General features: G+C 40.6%; 2 protein-coding genes across 2 annotated transcripts; one reads left to right on the top strand and one right to left on the bottom strand.

The window, feature by feature from the left end:
- Positions 1-56: 56 nt before the first annotated feature.
- On the top strand, positions 57-12,330 carry ZNF839 (zinc finger protein 839). The gene is made up of 8 exons (XM_074149613.1): positions 57-740; positions 1,683-2,615; positions 4,648-4,899; positions 5,628-5,720; positions 6,079-6,231; positions 7,856-7,996; positions 9,031-9,169; positions 10,992-12,330. The coding sequence occupies exons 1-8, from the start codon at positions 57-59 to the stop codon at positions 11,969-11,971; spliced, it is 3,375 nt and encodes a 1,124-aa protein (XP_074005714.1). The 3' UTR covers positions 11,972-12,330.
- Positions 12,331-15,678: 3,348 nt separating this feature from the next.
- Positions 15,679-21,641, bottom strand: CINP (cyclin dependent kinase 2 interacting protein). The gene is made up of 5 exons (XM_074149735.1): positions 21,620-21,641; positions 20,476-20,644; positions 19,188-19,314; positions 17,478-17,607; positions 15,679-15,999 (listed from the first exon to the last, which is right to left on the bottom strand). Exons 1-5 carry the CDS (start codon positions 21,624-21,626, stop codon positions 15,797-15,799), a joined length of 636 nt encoding a protein of 211 aa, XP_074005836.1. The 5' UTR covers positions 21,627-21,641; the 3' UTR covers positions 15,679-15,796.
- Between the last annotated feature and the right edge of the window lie 39 nt (positions 21,642-21,680).

Here is a 21,680-nt window from a genome sequence, read left to right as displayed (position 1 = left end):
GGGGGGTGGTTGGGAGGGGGCGGCGATGCGGCTCCCGCCCGCTAGCGCCCGCCAAGATGGCGGCTCCTGAGGAGGGGGGCACCGAGGCGCCGCCTCCCCCTCCTCCCGCTGAAGACGAGCCCCCCGGAGGGGCGGGCGCCGCCCGCGGGGTTCCCCTCAGAGTGGCGGCGGGCAGGGAGGAGGAGAGCGGCGGGGGCGCGGTGGGTCCCGCCGCTCCGCCACCCCACGCGGAGGGCCCGGAGCTGTTGGCGGCGAGGGAGGAGCTGGCGCAGAGCTTGTCCGGCACCGTCCTCTACCTGCAGGCGGACGGGAGCCTAGTGGAGGGCGCGGGGTTGAGCGCCGAGGAGCAGCGGCGGCTGCTGGAGCAGCTGCTGGCCGCCGCCGAGAGCCCGGGGCCGGGCACGGCGGAACCGCCGCCCCCGCCTCCTCGGCACGCCGCCACGCCGCTGGCCCCCGCCGAGCTCCAGCGGGTCATCGAGCAAGTGAGCAAGGCCCAGGAGCAGCAGAAGCCGTCGCCGGCACCCGCCCAGCTGGAGCCCGGCCCGGGGCCGCCGCCCTGCCGCGGCGGGGGGTGCCCGCCGCCCCGGGACGCTGGCCCGCTGCCGCCGCAGGCCTGCAGGGCCGCCCCGCCGCTGGCCAGCATCATGCACAACGCCGCCCAGCAGCTGCAGAGCGTGGCCCAGCAGGTCGCCCTGCAGCAGGGCAAATCCATGGCGGCCGCCCGGCTCCTCCCGCAGAAGGTAAGCGAGGCGGGGGCTGGGGAGGGAGGGAGCCTGCGGCGCCCCTTTGGCCGCGATCCACCGCCGAGGGCAGGTCTCGGGGAGAGGGGGTGTTAATATTTTTTAATGATTTCTTTTTTCGCTTTCCTCCTCAGTCACACCTGCCCTTGGGTGTAGACTCGAGTCTCGCAGCTGAAAGACACAACTTTCAACGTGGTTTAGAAAAATCGCCGTTTGGATGTAGATAGTAGCTGCAGCGGGCGGTATTTCGGTCCGACTACACGTGCAGCTAAACCAGCTTAGAGGAGCCCTTTCGTAGTGGTTAAGTGGTGATGCACAGGTAGATAACGCATGCCCCTCTTACAGAAGGTGACAGTGCCTGGGTTTTCTGCCCACGTTTTGGGGTGCAGGGGATGTCAAGTGATTGGTTCGAGCTGAGGCAGAAATTTGGATGAGGAGGAGAGGCTATGAGGGAGATGAACGGTAACACATACCTCCTCTTAATCATCATCACAAAGATTTTTTTTTTTTTAATCGAGCAGTTTTTACAGTATGTCCTGGACCTGGTATTTGGCCTGTGTCATGTAGCAGACTGTAGTTCTGCGCTTGGTTTGTTGAAGGTTATGCACCTGCCTGGGTGCTGGCATTGACTCTGCTGTTCCAGAACAGGCCTGCTGGCAGGAAACAAAGCTGTGACATGGCCCAAGAGCAAACTTCACATGCTTTAGTTGAACAGCAGTCACATCAGTAAATGTGCAGGAAAGCTCATAGCTTGGAGGAGGGGAATCTGTGCTTTGATGTTAAATCTGCCCTTTGATGCATTAAAACGGAAAACTAATGATGTGCATTGATTTCTTTGTGCTTTGCTTTAAGGGCATGTGTGTTATCATCTTGATAAGTATTGTCTTTATTTATAAATACTATATTTGTGTAATCTCAACTCTTCCTTTTTTTCCACAAAAGCAGCTGGAAGCCATTTGTGTCCAAGTTCAGCCAGGACAGATGAAGGAAACTGAAAGGCCAATGCCATCATTGGCACCAATCCAGTCCAAAACTATAACGCTGAGTCAGTCGGTTGGTAGGAATTCTAGCGTACCAGGACTTGGCATTATTAATCCCCAGATAATTAGGATACAGCCTGTTACAGGAACTGAGCAGCAGGAGCAGCTATTCCTGCATAGTTCTTCTGAGTCTCCAATTCAGTTGCTTATGCAGAGACCTTTACCATCTCATGGATCAGTGTCTGTGAACAAGATTTCCGCATCTAAGATGCTAAATGGACAGAAAGCCACCCGTGCCGCAGTATCAGCTACGAGGTCTTCAAATATTACCATGGTTCCAGCCAGTTCAGCAAATACTCTGAAACCATGCCTTGAAAAAAACCAAAAAGGTGACAAGTTAAAAAAATCCTTGAAAGTGAAAACTCGTTCCGGACGGATTTCACGCCCTCCCAAATACAAAGCTAAAGATTATAAATTCATTAAAATGGAGGATTTGGCTGATGGTCATCAGTCCGATTCTGATGATTACTCTGAGCTAAGTATAGAAGATGATGAAGAAGGAAAGGTGAAGGGAAAGGATGCGTTATTCAGTTCTTCAAATTATAATCTGAAACCCAAAATGTTTAAATGTCAGACTTGTGAAAAATCCTATATAGGAAAAGGAGGATTAGCAAGACATTATAAACTTAACCCAGGCCATGGACAGCTGGAGTCTTCGCCTCAAAAAATACCTTTAAATAAGCCTAATGGAAGTATATTTGTGGACAATGCCTGTGGAATAAGAGAGGAAATGATGAGTCCAGCACATTTGGATTCAGTTGCTGTCACTTTAAATAATGAAAATGCACTAGCTACCAATCTGGAAGAAACTGTTGATTCAAAGGCTGGAGAACAGGTAAAGTGTGTTACTTGGAAAAGCTGACAGTTCTGTGGAAAGTAGAATGGCGGTTTTGTAGCCGCATGGTCTTGTACTGCTCAGAAATATCCACCGATATACTAAATTAAACAAATTTCCTGTTGAAGTGCTTTAAAATTCAAATTATTGTCTCTTGCAGTGTTGCGGGAATAGTATTCTTGCACAGGGACATAAAATGTTCACTGAGTGTTCATTTGTTACTGGTTTTCTGGCATACAGTTTTTGGCTTGAAAAAAACCTTGTCTGTGTAAATAGCATTTTCCTCTGCATTTGGGTAAGAATACTGTGCTGTTCAGTTACAGCCTTCAGCATGACAGACAGCAAGACATCATCTGCTCTATGAATTGCTGTTACTGAAATAGTGTCATCACAGGAAAAAATCTCGTATTTGGAATCCAGCAGAGGACTGCAGCTTTTCCTACAGCAGGTTTTCAAAGTGGGGCTTAGTGACCCCTGCAAACCAAACGCTTTGGTAAAATTTGAGTCTGGGTTAGAAGCTACTTTAGCTGCAAATTTTTTTCTGTGATGTTTTAAGCCAGTCACTTCAAAGTAAAGTTTCTCTTTTAATATTAAAAGGACTCTTAACATCTTGCAGCAAGAGCTGATACAGCTGCTGTCTAGGGAAAAAATACTCATTTAGATGTAGTGATGTCACATTTGCTACTTTTAAGATGTGAAGTTGTTCTCAGAAATATGAAAATTTAGAGCTTAAGATGCCAGTGCAGCAAACAAACCTCCCCCATCCTCTACGCTCTTCTGCCATCTTTGGAAAAAAGAGCATTGCAGAATTACTGGTCTGCTCTCTGTATTATATCGTTGTTAATTCCCTGTGCAGCACTTCTTTTACCCAGGATTATGGGAATTTAGAAAAATTTCAGTCGGTCTCACACGTAATGCTATTACTGACTGCTAGATTGCTATTGTACCTGCTACTTCTAACTAGCAAATATGGATTCTACAAATTTGCATTTTAATTCATTGGTTTTTTATGGGTTTTGGCCAGGTAAATACTTTCTAGAAAGAATAGCCGGGTTATTAAAACTGGTACATTGATACAGACAGGAAAGCAATCAAGATCTCCGTGCTTAACCTAGTCTTATGTCATATTTAGAACTAATTTAGTAATTTAATCCCTGGATAGAACTGACATAAATTTGCCCTTTTTAGAGCTTTCCTAATCACTAGAATAGCAGGGAGGTACTGAACTTTGGGAAGAAAATGTACCGATTATGAAAAGAAGTCTGATGCTCCTCAGTACTATTGTAAATGCCTCTCTTTAAAAGTACTGGGACATTCTTAGAAATTCTAGCTTGGCAGGGAAGAGAGGTGTGTTCAGTAAGAAACCACTGCTTGATAAGTAAAAAACATTTTGCACTGAAATCACAATGATAATTTAAAAATAGTAAATGTACTTTGAGTTTGCCGTGTGGTCTTATAACAAAAGCTGCTTCTTTGTCGTGTTCTTAGGGAAGACTAAGAATTTTGAAACGTGGAAACTGGGCAATGTATTTTAATTTTTAGTTATTGGGCTTGTCACTGTTCATGGCTGTTCAGAGGTTTTGTCTTTCATATAAAATCTTCATGCTTTGACATAGTAACAATAAAACCCAAATTTTTATTTGGATATGTTTTACTGCTAATTAAGATTTATTTCTACAGCCTCTTTATTTGAAGAGCACATATTTTACTTCAAAAATATTAAACATATTTAGCTGACATAAGCCAGCTCTTTAAGTATATTCTCTTAATCTCTGTATTTTGTATGACATTTTGTGGGTCAGAAGTGTTAGCTTTGCAAATAATGGCATGTATGTGTTGCAGAAGTAGCAGTCTTACTAATGTGTTGGATTTATTCCACAACTTTCGTAGCAGTTATGCTTTTATCCAGCTTTGCATTTATTTAATATGCTATTTATTGTTTGCATAGATGAAGAACTTAATTATAAAATGATTGTCTTCAAAACACTGTTTAAAATGGTGAATAAGTATTTTTCTCTTTCTTTTAACTAAGACTTGTAAGTCTGCAGAAAGCAGACACTTGTTGGCAGAACAACAAACTGAAACCAGTTCAGGACACCGGGGACCTGTAGCACCGAAAGGACCTGGAAGACCCAGACGACCAAAGAGACGTGGTCGACCAAGGATGGGTGGAAGATCTAGGTGTTCTGGAAGGCTTAGCAGACCTGGTCAGTCCCCTTCAAAGTCACTTAGTAGTGTGTCAGCAGAACACAATGTATTCAGAAGAAAAGCTAGGTTAAAAGAGGTATGGTTCTCTTCTGCAATTACTTCACAAGTATCTTCCCCCTGCCCTCTTTTTTTTTTTCTTGTTTATTTTCAAGGAATCATTTTTTAAAAAGCTTTTTTTTCTTTTTTACATCTTTGTGTACCGACAAGATGAAAGCCTAAGACGTCGTCTTAGAAGAAAACATTAAGTTGTCTTTTAAGGAAAAAATACTTCTAGCAGAACACTGGGCAAAGGGAAAGTGGGAGCTTGGTCTGGAAGGGAACTTCTGACATGTAGATATGCTCTCGCTATCCTTTTTCAGGATTATTATGTATCTCCTCCAACACAGTAAAAAGAAATATACCGAACTGAAGTTGGGCAACATCGAAAAAGGAAAAACAAAAAAACCCACAAAGAAACTCTTTTGGAGGATAGAATAGGGATTAAAATCCATGCTACTAACACAATTTTTTGTTTTTCCTTCATGTTGTGGAAGATCCTTTATGGCTACTAAATCTGCTGATGTTGCTCTTCCTATGAATGGGTAGCATTGTGGAACTGAATTTTTTCTGTATATGGGTAGTAACTCTTCTGAGGTTTTCTAGTTTATCTCCTCTTCTTGGTGTTACATTTGCATCTATTCTCAAAGCTGCTTAAATATATAGTGTATCTTTTAAAAAAATAACTGGTATTTTATGTTCTGAATGTGAGATGCATAACCTCTGTAGGCTGCTCTGCTCTAATAAACTCATTCTGGCTTTTGACAGCTAATACAACAATGCGATAACGAAGACTTAATGGAGCTGGCTCTCCCACGTCTTACAAAGCTTGTTACAGTATATGAATTTCTGTTGATGAAGGTGAGTTTTTATGTAAAAACGTTAAGTTATTACAGGGAGACTTCAATTAGTATACATAAAAAGATTCCTTTAGAGATGTGTCTGGATTCCCTAAGTTAGAATTGTGTGGAATGTAGATGTTCTACACATCACTTCCATCTTACCTAGGCAAAACTCTGGTAGGTCTCTTGATTTAAAGTCCTGCTTTTCGCTGCCTGGTTCAGTGGCATTTTTGAATATTCCATAATCTTTTGACTTGAATGTTTCTATTTTAAATGTTGAACAAAACAAACTGACAGATTGTAATTTCATCTTTTTTTTTTTTTTTTTAAATATAATGAGGGGGAAACAAAACCTTTTTTTCCCCTCTTATTTCTAGGTTGAAAAAGGGTATCCAGCCAAAGCTTACTTCCCAGATGTGTATCGGGAATTTGAAGACTTGCATAATATGGTAAAGAAAATGGCTTATGATCACCTTAGTAATTCTGATTTGCTGAATTGCCAACAGTCTGTTGAAATAAAAGACGCAAAGGTAATAAAGCACTCTGTTTGGAATTGTGGGGGTTTTTGTTGTTGTTTTATTTATTTTAGATGCTTTGCATTTTTATTTATCCCTGATAAACTTTGTCATGCTGTAAAGTTACTTGAAGAAAACATGGTTTTTGATAAGCAAAAATAGACATAGATGTAAAGAGTCCAACAACTAACCAAAGAGAAGAAGAAATCCATAGTAAAACTACGGTTCTAGTTTATGGAAATACGTACAACTGGAAATATAAAAAAAGTAGTAATTCTAGCAGTGCTGATATCAGTGTTGCCTGATAAGGCAGTATGAAGCTGCATGTTACTGCAAGGTGTATTTAGCATTAACTGCTAATAAAAGTACATATTGATGTTTGCTTAGGAAGGAGGGGTCTATATTAAAAATGAGTGGCCTTGATTGAAAGGGATAAGTGGTTTCATTGCAGAATGAGGACAAACTGAACGCATCTGTGCAGTTCACAGTTGTACTAACAAATATGAAAGGTAGTGAATGCATTAATGAAACTGCAAACTATTATTTCAGTGACTTCAGTTTCATTGTTTATGCAGCTGTATCTAGAAAGACAATGTAGGTTTGGTTTTCTGGTGGGTGGTTTTTTTTTTAATGTGGATCTGTTTATGGATCCTTATAAATCTGTGTTCCCCTTGCTTAGAATAAACCAGCTCTTTGTACATAGCATATTTTTGGTTTTCCCTTCTCAGTTTCCAGTAGCGAAAACACTATTTTATATACTACCACCAACAAAATTCTAAACAATATTCTCATTAAGGTAAATCAGCAGTGAACTTGCAACTACTATGGGAGGGGAGCATACTGGAAAACTTGGCGTAGGGATGGTGGAGATCTGGCTCTTATAATAACCCTGGTTTAAAAAATGAAGTCCTGTATGGGCTGTTAGCAGTGGTTATTGTTTTTCACTGTAGGTACTAAAAAACTTTAGAGAAGTTTTTGTGTGTGCATCCAGCTATTTCGTACTTAACACTGATGTTTCCTTTTGGAGAAATGAAGTAGCACCAAGTAAAGGGATGCTGTTGGTACTGGCAGTCCCGGAATGGAACCTCTTTCTTGCTTCTCTTCAGTGTTAATGCGCATTCTTAATGTAGAATTATGTTCTTTAAAAAAAAAAAACCAGCCCAAAACAAAAGCCCCAAAAGACACCCAAAACGAACAAAAGACCCTAGCCTTGAGAAGCTGTAGAGTAACACGCCTGCATAAGGGTGAAGTACAGGAATGGAATGGTGGGGGGAAATCATTAAGAAATACTCTTAAACAGGAAGAGTTGTATGTTTTTTAAGTAATGGAGAGCCTTGACAGTGTTCTTCATTAAACTCTGTCTCTGTATTCTTCTATATATAACCATCGTACTCCTAATTCTTTTGAGTTTGCCTGTTAATATTCACCTTCAAGTGAAGGTCATGTTCTATTAATATGGAGGCTACTAGAAAACATGGGAGTCTGAATACTTCATTGAGCTGCGATGATTGTCAGATTAGACCCCATGTAGTTCTAGTTCAGTTTTAAGAAAACAAATCAGTATTTCAGCATTTATGTATTCAGATTGGAGAGATTAACTGTTACTTTTTTTTTTTTTTCCCTATAACTGTTTTTAAAGGTTGCTGAATCACTAGGAATTACAGAAATACTCACTGGAGAACAAAAGACGCAAAGTGTAGACTCTTGTTCACAATGTCTAAATAAAGCGGTTACTGAGCAAGTGCCTGTGGAGATAATGGGACAAAAACGGTTGGCTGAGGTATGGAATACCTTTGTGAAAATTAAAAATGAAATTAAGACAAATTAAAACTTTTATAAACAGATGATTATTCCTTACAAAATTATACTAGTATTGTCTGACTCGTGTTAAAGTAAGGCTTTCATGGTGTTTGGAGTTCAGAAATACTTAAAGAAGTACTCTCTACTGTGGTATCATAGCAGGGCACATGAACTAACACACTAAAGATGTGCTTTGGGAAGACAGTTGGTAGCATTCGGGACAGAATCTCAAAGGTTTATGGGTAATCTCATGACACAAGGAAGAGGGAATTTTGGTGAGGCGGGAATTTTGGTGAGGCGCTAATAAGTGGGGGCCCTGCAGTGAGAAGGATCCTCAGATCTAATAACTTGTGTTGGAGTAAACAGGCTGACCCACAGCAGGCTCAGGCATTGGAGAAGTGGTTGCTCTGCTAATTGGTGGCTCGTAGAAGTGCATGAAAACAGTTCCTTTCCCTCTAACAAGTCAGTTGACCAGATCTAGATTGTTTACAGCTGTATCAGGGAGCCATGTTTCCTCTTCTTGAAAGTCACATCTCTGTGGTCCATCCCCTTCGCTGTTCTACTTCGTATTTAAGCCAGAGTTGTTTCTGGTGGTGGATAAATAAGATTAGTGCTTTTCCATCTTCTCCTTGTGGTTAAATTTAAAGAGGTGATCAGTTTTTCTTCGTTAACCAGACAATGCTGGGCGGGCTGTTCACAGCCCTTCACTGAAGTTGGAGAGAGCTTATAGCAGGTTTCGTGCCGTACAGCTAATCACAAAGGCTCAAAGAGGAGCTTTGATGTTGAAACAAAGGCAGATTGTTTCAACCAAATATCAAACGCAATCAGTGGCATTTTGGCGAAGTGTGAGGGTTGTGTTTAAATCCTTACCATTTAGGAAGGCCTTTAATATAAAATCCTGTTTTCAAGGAGTATCAGTTCACTGCCATGAAGTGCCCACAGTTAGTTTGTGATCTTTTCCAATATTGTCAGCTGTAATGGTGGCAGCCAGTTAATTATCTCTTGTATTGACAGAGCTCAGGGGAGGAACTGTTGCCATCAGCCAAAAGGACCAAGTTAGAAGACGTAATGGAGAATGTGAATAATGCTTATGCCAGTCAAGATGAAGTGAAAGAAAAGAGTGGGAATTTGTGTACACTGTTTGAAAAAGATGGTAACCTCTTCAGATTTTCCAATTCTGTTCTGTTCATAGAGGAGCTGAGCAAATCTCTTTGTTTTTCAAGCTACTGTGGTTTTTGTCTTAAGGTTTCATTTCTTAACTTGCTTCCCAGGTCCTTCAAAATCAGCTGTTCAACTGGAAAAGGCATCATGGGGGGGAGAAAAGTTATGGATGATACAGACCACAGCAGTAGCTCAATTCTGAATGCATGATAATCCAGTTATTGCTGCTACTGCAGTACTATGAGAATAGTCCTGTCCTCTGCTGTGTGCTTCCTCAATGCTTCCTGCCCACCCTGTCCCTTATAGCAGAGGTGGTGCAGGACCTTTGTGTCAGCAGTGGGAGAGCAGAGGATGAGGAAGTGGTGTGTGTGTCCTTCCTCTTTGCTCCAGCAGGCTGCAAAGACCTGGGGGAGGGGGGAGCTGGTGTCAGCTGTCCTGTATCCCAGGGGAGATGCAGGGCCTAAAGATTGGAGTTGAGGCAACATTTTGCACCACAGTCTTTGGGTGGTTACCTTTCTTTTTATCATTTCTTTGTCTTTATCCCCCCTGCCCTCAGACTGGCAGGGTAACAGTGGGTCAGAAAGGAAAGTGAGGTGGATCCCCACCTGTAATCTCCCAAAACTCCACTGGTCTTTTATATGGAAGCGTTGCAGTAATTCAGAGGCATTACGATTATCCTTGTGAAAGATTCCAGCTCTTGCCCATTTCTAGTAAGATGTGTATGTCAGTACTATCCTCTTGCTTTGTATGTGTCTTTTTTGGGTGTTGCTGTAAGCTGCTTTGCTTTTTGCCCTTCGCACCTCCTTCTGTCCATGGTTGGGTTTTTGTTTTCATCCTTAGTTTATTTTTCTTTCTCTGAAAGGCTTTCTGCATGACCATGCTTATTTCTTCTTGTATTATGATTTTCTTCTGGGCCATGAGTTTTTAAAATTTTGTTTCATTTGCACCTGCTGGTAGAGCTTTTGCCAGTCTACAGCACAAGAAGTTAGAAATGGTCCCTTCCGCAGTGTTAGGCCTCCTTTGTTGTGCAGTGATACCTTTCATAAAAAAAAGAAAACAAACCCAAATTCCACAACCTACATGTTCCTTTTGATCTTCAGTAATAAAAACCGACAGCTCGTGCTACTGCAGATTAGTAGTTACTGTTCAACTACCTACTGGGTTTGTGGCCTGGCTTTTGGTCGAGGTCAAGTAACTGGTAAAACACATTAAATTTCTAGTGTCTTTTACCTTTTCTGTCACAGGACAAAAGTGCTCCTGGGGCTGTTAGCATAGCTCCTTAGATATGTAGTAACTTGATGATACGTCTGAGTCCAGGATGAGCTTGATTATCAAGCTCATGAAATTGAAATTTTCAAGTTGAAATAAAATTTCAAGTTTCTTGAAATTTCATCCAATTTAAATGCTTCTGTCAATTTACTAATGGTAATGGGAATGAGCAGCTGACAACTTTGTGCCTGGTATATTCTTTACCTCTCAATGTTACCGGTTGTCTACCAGAGGGAAAAAAATGACTTTCAGCTGAGATTGTTTTCAGGATTAGCAGAAAAATGCTGCTTCTGATGTAAGATCCCTTGGTGTGGAAATATCCAATGTTTCACCATCCAAAAATTTTTTAAGTATTTTTACACTGGCTTTCTCACTTTCTCAAGTGTTGTGAAAATCTTGGAAGGTGCTTCAGGTTTACTAATTTGGGGGAAGAAAGCAGGGAAGCATTCTAGCTTTTCCTCCAAAATTATTGCTGAAAAATAATTTTTTGGACATGCAGTATTAGATTGCCCAGCAAAATTATCTATTTTTTTTCACCTTTTCAGGTTTTAATCCATTAAATGGAGAAATCCTGCTTTCAGAAGATGGGCATATCACTTGCTGCACAACTGGAAGTACGCTACCAACAGCAGAGGAACATAATTCACTTGTTGATTCAGGAGTTAGAATAAATGCTGAAAGTTCAGGTACCTTCTCCCAGACTGTGAAAATGAGGATAGAGTATTCCCAACCCATAAACATCCAGGGACCAGATATGGCAGGTGACATGTCTCTGCTGCATACCGAAGTTGTATTGCCTGTTGGAGCAGATGGGTCACCTGAAGTAGTTCAGGCACACTTTGCGAGTGAGGATTCGGCAGGTGGACTGTCGGCTCCTGAGCTTTGCAACTCGGTGTTGGAGAACTCAGCGGGCACTCAGAGCAATGACTTACCAACGAGCGAAGAAAACGCTCACGATCAAAAATATCAGGAAGTGCAAGAAGAAAACTGTGACTTTGTAGTTAAAGAACATCCCGAACAACCTCATAATGCTGATATGACCAATGAGATGCAGGAACTTGAAAAAGTTTTTTCAACGAACATTGTGCCAATAAACTACCCACACAGTGCTCAGACCGAGTCGTACCAGAACCCTGTCCAGGAAGCCTCCCTGTCCGCTCATGGGAACCATGAAAACATGAATGAATTTCCCTGTGGGACAGAGGAACAACACGAGCTGGGGAATACAGTTACTGTAGATGAAGCTGTAGCCTTTGAGATTACTGATGAGAGCCATGATTTTTTGTCTCAGGGACACGAACAGATTTTTATTCAGACTTCAGATGGGCTTATCCTGTCTCACCCAGATACTGCTGTATTGTCTCAGGCAGAAGGCATCGTTATCGTAACCGATTCCAACGGTACTACAATGCACATTCGCACACCTGAGGGGATACCTTTGGAAACTGTGGAAGCACTACTGGCAATGGAAGCAAATGGCCAAAGTGAAGATATTTTGCTCTCGCAAAGTGAATTGGAGCCATAAATTAGAAAACTGTATAATGCTTTCTTCTGGAAAAGACTGACTCTATAAAATGTATATTTTTCTAATGTGAATACTGAAATAATTGAAATTTAACTTATTTGTAAACTGTTTCTATGCCCTGTAATTTTTATAACTTATGTTTATATAAATCTAGCAGCATTGCAACCAAAAATTCTAGAATTAACATTGTTCTATTTGCTTTATATGTTGGGGATGGGTGGAAAGTGGAAATCTGTCAACCCTAAAACTGTTGCACTATTCCCTTTTGTTACGTAATTCCTTTTCTCTTTAGCCATCTAAAAATGCAGTAAGTTGTACTGCTCTTCAGCAGTGATGTGCTGTGTACTGGCAAGCTGTATATGGGTAAAATAAAAACTATATTAAAAACATATGTTTTCTGTGCCATTGAGATTACAAAATAACCTGTGCATTCCAGGAACAATGTGACAGCCTTACTTAAATAAGCATCCAATTAGGGACAAAAATAGCCTCAAACGTGATTTGATTTGTGCTTATCTGTTGGAAATGTATTTAAGTTTGCTTGTCTGATGTTCAGCCACACCTTTAAAAATTGCTGTTAGTTAGACAGAAATGGGAAGGTGTGTTAAGTAGGGATCTGATTTTCCTTAATGAGATACCAAATTCTTTTTTTACTTTAGTCCGTGATGGTCTATTTTTGTTAGACTTGTATTGTACTTTTTTTCTTTCAGATAACACATCCTTTATCGGTTCTAAGCTTTGACCTTCCTAGTAACTCCACACTGCCCTGTACTATTTAATCATAATAAAAAGGTATCCTTGACTATAATCCCTGTTTCTCTCTGCAGACAGAAAATTTATCTAACTACTCATCTACTGCTATCTTGTATTTTTGTCACACTTTCAGTATGTTGTTTGGATGAAAATATTTTTGTGGAGACCTACCTAGCAGCTTGTCCAAGGCACTGTCTTCTCTTTCAAGAGGCTTAGCAGGTGAAAAAAGAACACCCTTAAATGACCACTGTCTTTATTTTGTTCATGAGCTATTGTAGACATTACTGAAAACTGGTAACATACAACCTTTAAAATGTGTGTGTTGCCTCATTGATAAATACATGAGACATGGACGAATCAGCTAAAAGGAGCTCTAATATGCAGGAGAACTATTCTTAAATCAAGTACGAACACTGATTTTTCATGGTCTTGTTACCGAGCAAAAACTTACACTAAAATTGAATCTAAAACAAGCGAGAGGACAATTTAGAGATGAAACAATCTGCTCTACTGTATCCCTTTAACATAGCTGAGGTTGGGTTTGGTTTGGGTTTTTTTTTTTTTCTTGGTTGCCTAAATAGAAGGTTAATTTGGTTAGCCAAAACGCTGCCTTTTATGTGTGGATCTGAAAGATACATATTAGTGAGCTCCTGTCTGGTTGGGTTTATGGTGTAGTTTTTGTTTTGAGGTTTTTTCCCTCTCCCCCCCCCTTTTTTTTTTTTTTTAGGAGGTGGTAGTGGTCAGAGGATACAGGCCTACCTTCTAAGTGAAGATACCACACAAAGCAAGATTCTGCTGGTCTTTCCACATCTTTGATTGCAGTGAGCAATTCTTTATTACACTCTTTTGTACTGACTCGGAGGGCTTCAAATATAACAATCAACTGCTCAGAGCTATAATGGCAAAACATCTCTGCAATGATTTTGCAGTAATCTTCCTGTGCCTGGTAGCAGTCAATGAGCAAGGGGGTCTGTGAATATGAAGACTTTGTCCTGAAGAGCTTATTTCCTCTTAAGAAACAAGAACAAACCACAATTTCCACCTGTGCTGAAAATGACAGTTTGCTTCAATTCTGCCTTCCCTATTGATTTGCACACGCTGGGAAATACAATACAGCTACCCTCCTCTTAAAAGAACAATTCTATAAATGAACCAACCTTTTCTCCTTGGAAAATATTTTTCAAGTATGAAGGTGTTTCCATAGTGACAAAGGTCTGGCCCTGCTCGGCTAAATTAAGGTGGCTGTTAAAATAGGTGGAACGCTTGCACAGAAAAATAATAAAACCCCAAAAAAGTTATTCATAACTGCTTGTATTCTCCTTGTGCTACAGCAGAATTTCTTTTTAGACGCTAGAAATTTGGGGTAAGAATAGAACACTATTAAGCTTCAGAAACAACCTCATTGTTGAACAGAGCAGCATGTCGAGAAAACTTTTCTAATTCATGTCTGTCTGTCCCGTTATTGCAGGAAATTCGTGTATTTCCCTTACCAGCCTTACGAGATTTCAGCTTGGAACTTGTTAAGTAAGTGACCCTACTTTTCCTGTTGGAAATCTGTTCCCGAGTCGCTCAGTGTTTTAATTAGATTTTTCTAGTGTCAACCCACAGCTGTTAGAGTCATTTCATAGCAGTGTGCATTTCACGTTACTGTCTTTGAGTTCAAATAGTTGTTTCAAGGAGAATCAAGGGTAAACATCTGTCAGGGCACAACGATGAGTCAAAGGCACTTAGAAACACTCCATAATTGCGTGAAATGGGAGATCTAAATCAACAGTTTATATAGGAGCAGGTCATACAGGCCATCAGTCAGTGGGAGGAATTTATCATAATGAAGTAAGCAGAAGGCCTAAATTCACTACATGTTAGGAATTTAACTAAAAATTTGGTGATACAGCTGCATAGTTCTGACATTTTAAGCTGTCAATGTCTGGAAAGCCAATTTGCAGTAGCAGCTAATGGTTACTAAGGCTGGGTAAGCGTGGCAGCTTCTGTGTGCTACCCAGGGCTGACGTAACCGTGTGCTACAGTGATTACCGCATCTTTAGGAGTGAAAGAAAATAAGGCTATTGAATTCCACTTCAGCATTTAGCTTTTGAATTAATTATTTTTCCTGAACCCGCTCTCTATGATCTTTTCTAAGAAAGCAGCATAGAAAAGAAAAGCAAGAATTTGAGCCACCAATTCTCGCAATGTGAACTGCTGACCAAAACCACAGAGGGGGCACATCTTTATACCAAACCCACCTGACATCAGTAACAAAAATCCAAGGAAAAACTCCCTAAGCCGTATGACAGGAAGCAAACAATATGGGATAAGGATATGACTGAAGCAGGTCTGGTTTTAATTCAACGGATGCTTTCATGAAATATCTCTAAAAGAAAAAAAGTTACAATGAATTCAAAGAGACAAGACCTTTTAATCTAATGAGTGTGGAAGGGTGAGTTGTGCTAAACCTTCCCAGTTTGATCGGTCAGGCTTGGACCACTCTTCCAGGGTGATGTACCCAACCACCCTATAATCAAAACCCGACCAGAATTTACACTAGTGTCTGCGATGGCATTTCAGAACCACATACCAAACTATGTGGATTCTTTTGGATCCTGCCTTTTGTGCCTTCCTTTCCTTTTCCTCATTTATAAAGCAAGTACAAAAGCACTAGCCCTGTTAAGTCCGGAAAAACCCCAGAACACGAAAGATCAAGAAGTGCTGAATTTCTATGGTGAAAGGGACAATGTAGGTATTTTAGACTGTCAAGACTTGGAAAGTAGTGGAATTCTTTGCTGTAGGTGCATTGAATCCCCCCCAGACCACCAAGTAGCACTTGCCTCTTTCTGATTACAGGGGACTGAGCCTTCTACCAGTAGCCTTTCTATTGCACTTAAAGTGGATAAAACAACCAAAACCAGCTTGTCCCATGCAGAAAAAGGAGTATCAGCTGAGACAAAATAATAAATACAAATAGAGAAAAATATTTTTAATGTTTTACAAAAACTCAACTTAGTAAGCCTTGCAATTTGCTGTTTCAGTTCCACATAAACATCATTAGAAGGAAGCCAGGTAATGTTTGAAATTCTAGCACTGTCTGTGTCCTGTTTCCAGCAGCATGGCTTCAAGGAGTAGTTTGCTGCTGTTTTCGATGTAGGGCTGGTATAACCATGATGATAAACAGACCATCATCAGATCCTGGTCAGCAGAATGAGCAATTTCTTGGACAATTGTTTGCTTGAGTTGTAGTTCCTTCTTGTACATTTCAGAGAGCTTCAGAGAAACCTCGTCTGAAATGAATTGAAAAACCAAGCACATTGACCACAACACATTTCAGCAATTCTCTACAAGTTAAATTACACTTGGAATATGTTGATTGTTAAAAAACCCTTACCTTACACAAGCTGTTCTCCATACTTAGACATCTGGGGTTTTATAGCACTTTTTTACACTAGAAAATGAAACACTAAACACTTTCCTCGGCTTTTGGATGCATTTTATACATTTGTGATTTTGACATGAATCCCCTTTTAATTCTAGAATAAGCAGTGGTTTTGATTCTCAAGACCCACCATAAAATTAGCAATTATAGCTATTCTTTCAAATAACTGAAATTTGATTTTAAAATTTGGTAATGCTATCTTGAAATACAAGCTTCACAGTTTAGCTAAAATCAACAGTGACTCTAATCTAAAGGATGTCCTCACATGCTGTCAGGCACTTTAGCAACGCACGATCACCAATAAGTGATACCAAAAGCGGAAAGTAACAGTAAAACTAAATAACAGACCAAACCGTAAGTGTGTAATGTAAAAATTAATATTGTTACTAGTTCTGTTAGTAATACTGGTAGGGGGTTAAAATATATTTTTGCAATAATCTTTCTAAAAAATAACCACAGAAATTATTTTTAAAGAGAGACTAATCTTGTGTTTCCAACTCAGCCTGAACTATCACTCCCTTCAGGAGGATTTAGCCTTTCATGGAGCAGAGAGCATCAGTAAATGATTCAGTCACAGAGAGCGTTTTGACAGCAGTTGTCTTTGTCATTCCTACCCTTTTAAGCTGGCAGAAACTAATACATAAAATTCCCACTGTGGGGAAATGGAAGCAGGGCTTCACAAAGGTATGACACTCACTTCACAAAGGCAGCAGCTGGTTTGCATGCAATCAGACTTCTCTTGAATTCAAACAGTTTTAAAACTGCGGTAATACGAGTTGGGAGGCAGTACCTTTTGCCATCAAGTGAATGCTGAAAGGATTGATATTAACAGTAGACAGTAATTGAACATTTCTCTACTTGTCTTGACTGACATCGAGATCAGAGGAATTTTTCTTCGGCTGCCTGAGAATTAACTGAGGTATAGTTTGTTCTTTGCATTCGAGGATTTAATTTCAGTGTCGAGTAACAAGTCAAGTCAGTTAAGCCTTCAGCTTAGCGCTACCAAGTTGCAAATATGTCTCTCTCTACAAAGGAGGTGGCTGTTGCAGCTTGGTCACTGTAAGCTGGTGACAAGCATAGTTTTATGCTGTAACTGCTGCCTGTCAGACAAGACTTGGCAATTCATACACACAGTCATCAGCAGTAACCCTAAGCCCAGCGGTGCATTCATGTGTTTATTGATTAGTCAATTATAAAGGAGACAGATACACTCTCTCTCTCTCTGTAAGGCAAGACATCCAGATAAAAGGGTTTATTTTCCAGTCCTAAATTAGATGACATCAATGACACAATGCAATTAGCTAAGATAATCAATATTTTACTTACAGAAGTATGGTGTGGGCCACGTATGAAAGAAGGGTGCTGTGCAATTCCCAGCTCCATGGTGGAATGCTTCCAAGTCACAGATTGCTTTAGCAGTCGAAGTAAGCTTTTCCATTTTCAATTGTATTTTTGTCTGAAAATGATAAACATGTAATATTAATGAACATCTCAGGATCACTAGGTTAGTAGAATCTTAAACATTTTTTTAAAACACACTGTTTCTGAAGACTATTTAGGCTTAACATTTCTAACTCACTCTTTTTTTTAACTTCAGACAAGAATCAAAGCTGGAATTTATATACAGATTTAATATGAAATACCCTAAAATTTTGAACACTGCAGACATGACTTACTGACTCTGATTTTGCGTAATTGTTTTGTTTCCCCCATGTAGAAATATATTAAAGCGCGTTCTCATTTTTTCACCTCTCTGGGTTTTTCCTATAGTGATTTAGCACTGGGGAAAAACATCAGCCTGTCTGTGAACAACTGTGGCACAAGCGCTATAAAAACATGCTTTCTTACATTATCATGTCAAGATGACTTAAATTTGATTTCAATACATCTGTGGCAGGTGAGAAAAGCAGCTCAAGCTACGACTGACAATATATCTAGGCTGATTTAACGGTTTGCTTCAAAAAAACAGATCACTCCATCCACTTCCTTCATGTTCACCTAACTTTGTGCATTACCGACGGGGACTAATATTTGCAACAAGATAGAGCTTGCAGGCAGTATCTTTAAGTCAAGAACCTAAAATACAGATATTTCTATAAACTCATAAGCTGGAACAAACTCGTAAGGAATGAAAAATAAAATATATCTGTAGTAGCTATGCTTAGTATCCAATCTAGGACTGGCTGCTTAGACTCAAGAGTAATACAAAATTGCATCAACACACTTGGTAATCTGAATACGAAACTACCACAATGAAAAAGAAAAAAAAAAACAAATTACTGTTACTTTTTCCCACAGGACAAAATTTGAGGAAAATCTAATTGCTTTCCTGCTTATTCTAAATACTGCACTGGTATCCTGTCTATATAAAAAACCAGATCTATCATCTTTTTAATGGACCTCCACTATGGCAGAAGGCTGTAAAAGTTATTTTTAATAAGAATTTTAAATTACAGTATCAGGCCAAAAAAATTACTCTTTTTGTTTCCTATCAAACTGACAGGTGACATTAATTTCTAGCAATGTACCCAGAAAAAAAGGTGGCTTACATAATAATTATCTTACTCTACTCTCTAGAGAAGGAGTTCTGCACAGAAAATGCCGGTAGGCAGACTAAAAATATAACTGCATTATGTCTGATCAAAGATAGGTGCAAAGATATGATGGCAGGTAAAGCACCGTTTTATGCTTTGTTGTTTGTTTTGTTCTAAATGGAGGGAATATTCAGGATGAGACAACAGAAAACAGGTGCAGTTTTAGAATGCACTTTTGTATGATTTGTTTTCAGATCACATTATAAAGAGAGGAGTAGAATTATAAGCAGAAGGCAGATGTAAAACCAACTTTCAAATTCACCATTTAAGCAAATAAATGGTGCATACTGGATTTATAATCATTTAAGTTTGAAGCCAAAGAACCATGAATAAAAATTCCAATTTTCTGTTTACAACAAATATTTGAGGACTTTTCCTTATGTCATACTTGAACACACTTGGAATTGATGCGTATTGACAAAGACCAAAAAATGGACATTACCATACACTTTAAGGTCTCAAGTAATTCTGCACAGCAATTGTCCAGTTCTTCATTGTATTTTGGAGTCGGCTTTTCAGATTCTGTGGCACTGTTATCACATGCTATCTCCAGTTTGTTGTCTTGAAATCTAAAAAAAGAAACATAAAGCAAAGGAAACAACTACATATAGGTTTACTTGAGCTCTGCGGATTTAAAATCCATGGGGTCTGATCCTACAAAATATCTCTCTCACGGGCTGTTCATAAGAATTCCTACATAAAAATAGTAGGAGACATAGCTAGCTATGTGAGCAGTTGGGGCTGGTACCATAATCTTCAAAGGAACATAGAATTACTCTGCCTTAGAGCATGTGCTTGAACAAACAGTTGCAGGTGTTAAGATAACACCTCTTCCCATTTGCCTTGCCCCTGTGTTGGAGGTTATTCTCTCATAATGTACAAGGCTTGCCCAGGCTCCAGCTGATGTTCTGGTGCCTCATCACAAACTCACCTTCATGCACAATTTAAGCCAAGACATTTAACTGTGAACCCACAGCAGCTCATGTGCAGTCACCTATCCTGTCTTGCTGACTTTCCCACAGAAGCTGTAAACTTAGACAGGGGAGAGGGAGTTACTAGAGAGTGAAAGCAACATCTGACACCATTACAGCAAAATATTCCTGAGCTTGTACCTGTCAGAACCCTGTCAGACAATCCCTGTTCAGCTGTCAAGACTCTGGAGAAGTCTCCTCTCAAAACCCTGTTAGTTACAGGTTCTTCATTACAGCATGAAGAGAATACTTATCCACCTACCAAAGTTATCTCTTTTTTTTTTCTTTAAATCATCACTGTTATAACTTTTTTGTCTAAATCACTGATTCTTTCTTAAAATCTGCCGAACTTTTGACTTCAGTGAAATCTGGTAATATTGGCCTCAGTGCAAATATGCAAGAGACTAAGTGAACTCACATGGGCTGAGATCTTATAGGATTAGATTCTAACTTTATACATTATGTAAGTGTTTTAAATATTATGCTTGGCTATGTATAATAAACATCTTCTCTTTCTTGCAAATATCATTACTTTGTGAGATTATTTTAATCTTTATGAGACATTTATTATTTGAATGTAAATAGTTTATGTAACCAAAAAGTGCAACTACTGAGTCTGATCTAAGAGCTAGCTTATCCACTCTGACATGTTCTTTCCCCATCTCCAAAAATAACTTTCCAGTGAAGAAAACAGATTAATTTCTCAATAAAGGCAATCTTTACGCTGTCCTTACTTATATGTGTTATTAGCATACTTACTGCTCACTGATCTTCATGTTGACTATTTTGTTTGCCGTAGTAAATCCATTATCATTCAGTCTCTCCCATTTCATCATTAAATTGTGCCAGTCTGCTGCATTATCTTTAATTTTTCTTGCACTGACAGATAAAACAGGTCTTCTTGGAGTACCATCAGCAGGACTTTTTGCTATATGAGAAAATAAAGAAATTCAAGCTATTTAAAGCATACAAAACCAAATCAGTGCTGTCCAGCAGCTGTTTGTGTGAATGATTTCCTTGCTTTACTGCTGAATATTGATTCAAGTAAAATGGAATTTACGTTAACTGTCTTCGGTCATGAATCTAATTCCTCATCTATCAACCTTGTTAGTATTTACAAGAAAATAATGTTATTAAAAAATACAAGCGTGTTCTGAGATGCGATATTGTAACATGGGCAGCAGTGGCTTTGCAGTGCTGACCAATCTAGCAGTCTTCTGTCCGTGCAGGAAGATCAAGCGCTAACTCGGCGTATGACGGTAAGACATCACAGCAACGATTACTGTATGCACGCAGTGCTCACGCCATGAGCGTCTGAATTCACATCTACAGGTGAGCTCACAGCGTTCGAGAGAAAGCTGGGTCCTACTGGAGATGGCAGGTGCTTTACCACTGAGCCTAAAGCCCGCGTTTTGGGATGTGTCATTGGAGGGGGACCACACAACGATGGGAACCTGCCACCAGCACCGCCTCAGGGAGGGCGGCCGGTTCTGCCCAGCGCCGGCAGCGGCACCTTCAGGCCTCCGGCCCTGCCCCGGGCAGCCAAGGGGGCTGCAGGCCCCGCTCCATCACTTGCCGTTTTTAACTTTTATTCACAGGGACGCTTGAAAAAGCGGTCACAAACCCAAAGCCCACACACATGGGTGTCACTGCCTTCTCCCGGGGGAACGAGCAAGGCGCTGGGCACCTTCCTCGCCCACATCCACGCGTGAAAGTAACAGGCTGGCGGGGCACCACAGACACCTTGTTCGTTTACTTCGGAAACGCCAGGCTTCTGGCTGCTCCCCGGCCCTGACCCCGCACCGCCCTTCGCTCCCACCCAGGGCTTAGCTGGGGCCGGGGCAGCTGCCCGGCGGGCTGAGGAGAAAGGAGGGGAGCAGCCCCCGCAGTCGCCCTCACTCACCCGCCATGGCGGCGCCCCGCGGAAGTGCGCTCACGTCCGGCCCCGCCCAGGCCCGGCCCCG

The sequence above is a fragment of the Numenius arquata genome, chromosome 6 (genome assembly GCF_964106895.1).
Source record: "Numenius arquata chromosome 6, bNumArq3.hap1.1, whole genome shotgun sequence".
Classification (NCBI taxonomy): domain Eukaryota; kingdom Metazoa; phylum Chordata; class Aves; order Charadriiformes; family Scolopacidae; genus Numenius; species Numenius arquata.
Note: the sequence above shows the minus strand (reverse complement) of the source record. Positions and strands in the feature narration are given on the sequence as shown.

Bases quoted from the DNA above. Each gene is read 5' to 3' on its own strand.
- ZNF839 (XM_074149613.1), top strand. From the start codon at position 57: ATGGCGGCTCCTGAGGAGGGGGGCACCGAGGCGCCGCCTCCCCCTCCT. The intron at 7,997-9,030 runs GTATGGAATACC...TTGTATTGACAG, and splicing joins GACAAAAACGGTTGGCTGAG to AGCTCAGGGGAGGAACTGTT. The intron at 9,170-10,991 runs GTAACCTCTTCA...TCACCTTTTCAG, and splicing joins TACACTGTTTGAAAAAGATG to GTTTTAATCCATTAAATGGA.
- CINP (XM_074149735.1), bottom strand. The intron at 19,315-20,475 runs GTAAGTATGCTA...TTCTTTTTTTAG, and splicing joins AACATGAAGATCAGTGAGCA to ATTTCAAGACAACAAACTGG. The intron at 17,608-19,187 runs GTAATGTCCATT...TATCATTTTCAG, and splicing joins TTGAGACCTTAAAGTGTATG to ACAAAAATACAATTGAAAAT.